The sequence below is a fragment of the Palaemon carinicauda genome, chromosome 26 (assembly GCF_036898095.1).
Source record: "Palaemon carinicauda isolate YSFRI2023 chromosome 26, ASM3689809v2, whole genome shotgun sequence".
Taxonomy (NCBI): Eukaryota; Metazoa; Arthropoda; class Malacostraca; order Decapoda; family Palaemonidae; genus Palaemon; species Palaemon carinicauda.
The window spans coordinates 96,074,379-96,076,878 of NC_090750.1; the positions used below are offsets into that span (position 1 = coordinate 96,074,379).

A 2,500-nucleotide genomic window follows, 5' to 3' on the forward strand; every position below is an offset into this window, starting at 1 on the left:
TCCTTTTGTTAAGGGTAGAAGAGACCCTTTAGCTATGGTCAGCAGTTCTAGAAGGACACTCCAAAATCAAACCATTGTTCTCTTGTCTTGGTAGTGCCATCGTCTCTGTATCATGGTCTTTCACTGTCTTGGGTTAGAGTTCTCTTGCTTGAGGGTACACTCGGGCACGCTGTTCTGTCTTCCTCTTGTTTTGTTAAAGTTTATATACTTTATATAGTAGATATTTATCTTAATGTTGCTACTCCTCTTAAAATATTTTATTGTCCTTGTTTCCTTTCCTCACTGGGCTATTTTCCCTGTTGGAGCCCCTGGGCTTATAGCATCTTGCCTTTCCAACTACGATTGTAGCTTAGCAAGTATTAATGATTATAATATTCTGGAAGAAAATAATAGAGCGCAAGTTTTTATGCAACAATCCGAGATTCGGGTCAGCCACACGAGTCCAATCCCAGGAGGGATAATGAAAGTATGTATAAAAAAAAGATGAAAACTATTTTTAGCGAACATTTATAAACATTGCACAACGTATTGTTATTGAAAAAAATATATCATGTTATTCATGAAAAGACTCGTAGCAAGTTATTCAGCTTTTGACACAGATCTACTCCATTAGTTTCTTAATTTCTTTACATTCCTTTTATCGACAGGCGGTCCAATTTAACCGGTTTTCTTATCGACAATCTCGCATATGAACTGTCCATGTCGAGAATGATAGGACTCTGATCACTTATGATATTTCCAAAACAGATGCCAGTATCCTAGATCATAATGATACGGGGCATATTGATGGAACCCTGTCATTATAAATCAGTCTGGTTATTACGAAAGCAGGTTAAAAAACTACAGAGAATCTAAGACTTAAGTACGTATCTGTGTATTTCTTGAATGTTTCCATTTAACTTCATGTGGAATTTCCCTTTCTACAGTGAAATCGAAAGGAAGAAAGGAAGAAAACACAAACAGCTTCCATGTCCCAAGCATAGACCAACAAACACCGCCACACCGAGGTAAAGGATGACTCGGACGATTAGAAAGTGGAGAGCTAAGAAATGGAGCAAAAAATAGTGGTCATTCAGTTTTCGACCAGGCCGGGAAGGCAAGGATTGTGAAGGGAAAGAAAAAGATGATCTCAGCATCAAGGGCATTCACTACCCCTGCCACCCCTTCCCCCGTTCTCTCCTATCCCCTGAAGTAGGTTTGTGGAGAATGAGTCGGGTCAGCGTATGATCTCTGGGGTGCCCTATAAAAGCTCCTTTCCAATAGCAACATAGCATCAGTTCCGACCGAACAACAACACTATGAAGACTGTAAGCCCTCTTGGGTCTTGTTTATTTTTTGGGGGAGGCGTGTGTTATGTAGGGAGGGTTTCAGTCAAAGAGGATAAAGCAATATTTCAATAATTTCTGATCTTCGATTCTTTTGCTTAGATTTGTTTCTCGTCAGTTATTTTTATATACCTATATTTGAGTATATAGTTGACGTTTTGATCTCTTATTCAAAGTTAGCAAGGAACATATTCATTAAAATGAGTTCTTGTACTTACTCCCGAGAAAACATTATTGATTTATTTTGAAAAAAAAAACTTTCAGACCATCATCGCTACCATCATTGCCCTGGCTGCTGCCGCCCCACAATATGACTACAACGCCCCTCCTCCTCCACCGCCTGCCCCTGCCCCTGCCTACGGAGCCCCCTCCACTAGAGTGTCTACATTCGAAGTAGCACCTCCAGTCGCCATTTTGAGGGATGACCGAACCCACGATGAATTCGGAAGATTCTCCGTCGACTTCGAGGCCGAGAACGGCATCGTCTTCTCTCAGTCAGGATCTCCTGATGGCCCAGAAGGCGCCGTCGTCAAGGCTGGCCAATATTCGTAAGTCCAGTTTCGTTTTTGTGGTCTGATTTTCTTTGCAACTTTTTAACATGAGCGAGCATTTTCCTGTTTATGTAACTTAAATTACCTTGCATGTTTTTTTTTTTTTTTTTTTTTTTTGAGAGATACCCGTATAATATAACCAGACAATATATTATTATAAATATTTGATTAAATGTTACTTTTTCCAAAGCTTGCTTGCTTCCGTTTAATCCAGTTGTTTTGGAGTGTTCTTTGAATGCGCCCTTTCAACATCTTCCATCTGACAATATTTAACGACCTTTTAGATACACCGCTCCTGACGGTACTCTTGTAGAAGTCAAATACGTTGCTGACGAGAACGGCTTCCAGCCCCAGTCCGACCTGCTGCCCGTGGCTCCCGAATTCCCCCACCCGATTCCCCAGTTCGTCCTCGACCAGATCGCCTTCGCTGCTGCAGAAGACGCTGCTGCTGCCCGTGAGGCTGCATCATCCCGAAGCAACTCTTATGCTCCTCCTCCTCCAGCTCCTTCAAATACTTATGGCCAGCCATTTTAGAGGTCAAGGTCCCAGTGTAATCTGACTCGGTGCTTGATGTCTTTCATTTATTTTGGTTACCCGTACTTACTGATATATGTGTTCGAGATT

General features: G+C 41.6%; 2 protein-coding genes across 2 annotated transcripts in view; one reads left to right on the plus strand and one right to left on the minus strand.

The window, feature by feature from the left end:
• The window catches only part of LOC137620333 (cuticle protein AMP1A-like), a 257,324-nt gene that overhangs the window by 15,967 nt on the left and 238,857 nt on the right, over positions 1-2,500 (minus strand). The gene's annotated exons all lie outside the window — the stretch shown is intronic.
• The window catches only part of LOC137620323 (cuticle protein AMP1A-like), a 1,373-nt gene continuing 56 nt past the window's right edge, over positions 1,184-2,500 (plus strand). The window contains exons 1-3 of the mRNA XM_068350556.1: positions 1,184-1,307; positions 1,590-1,873; positions 2,161-2,500. The exon at positions 2,161-2,500 is cut by the window's right edge and continues 56 nt beyond it. Coding sequence (XP_068206657.1) covers positions 1,299-1,307; positions 1,590-1,873; positions 2,161-2,410 — 543 coding nt within the window. The 5' untranslated portion in view covers positions 1,184-1,298 and the 3' untranslated portion in view covers positions 2,411-2,500. The remainder of the gene's footprint in view (positions 1,308-1,589; positions 1,874-2,160) is intronic.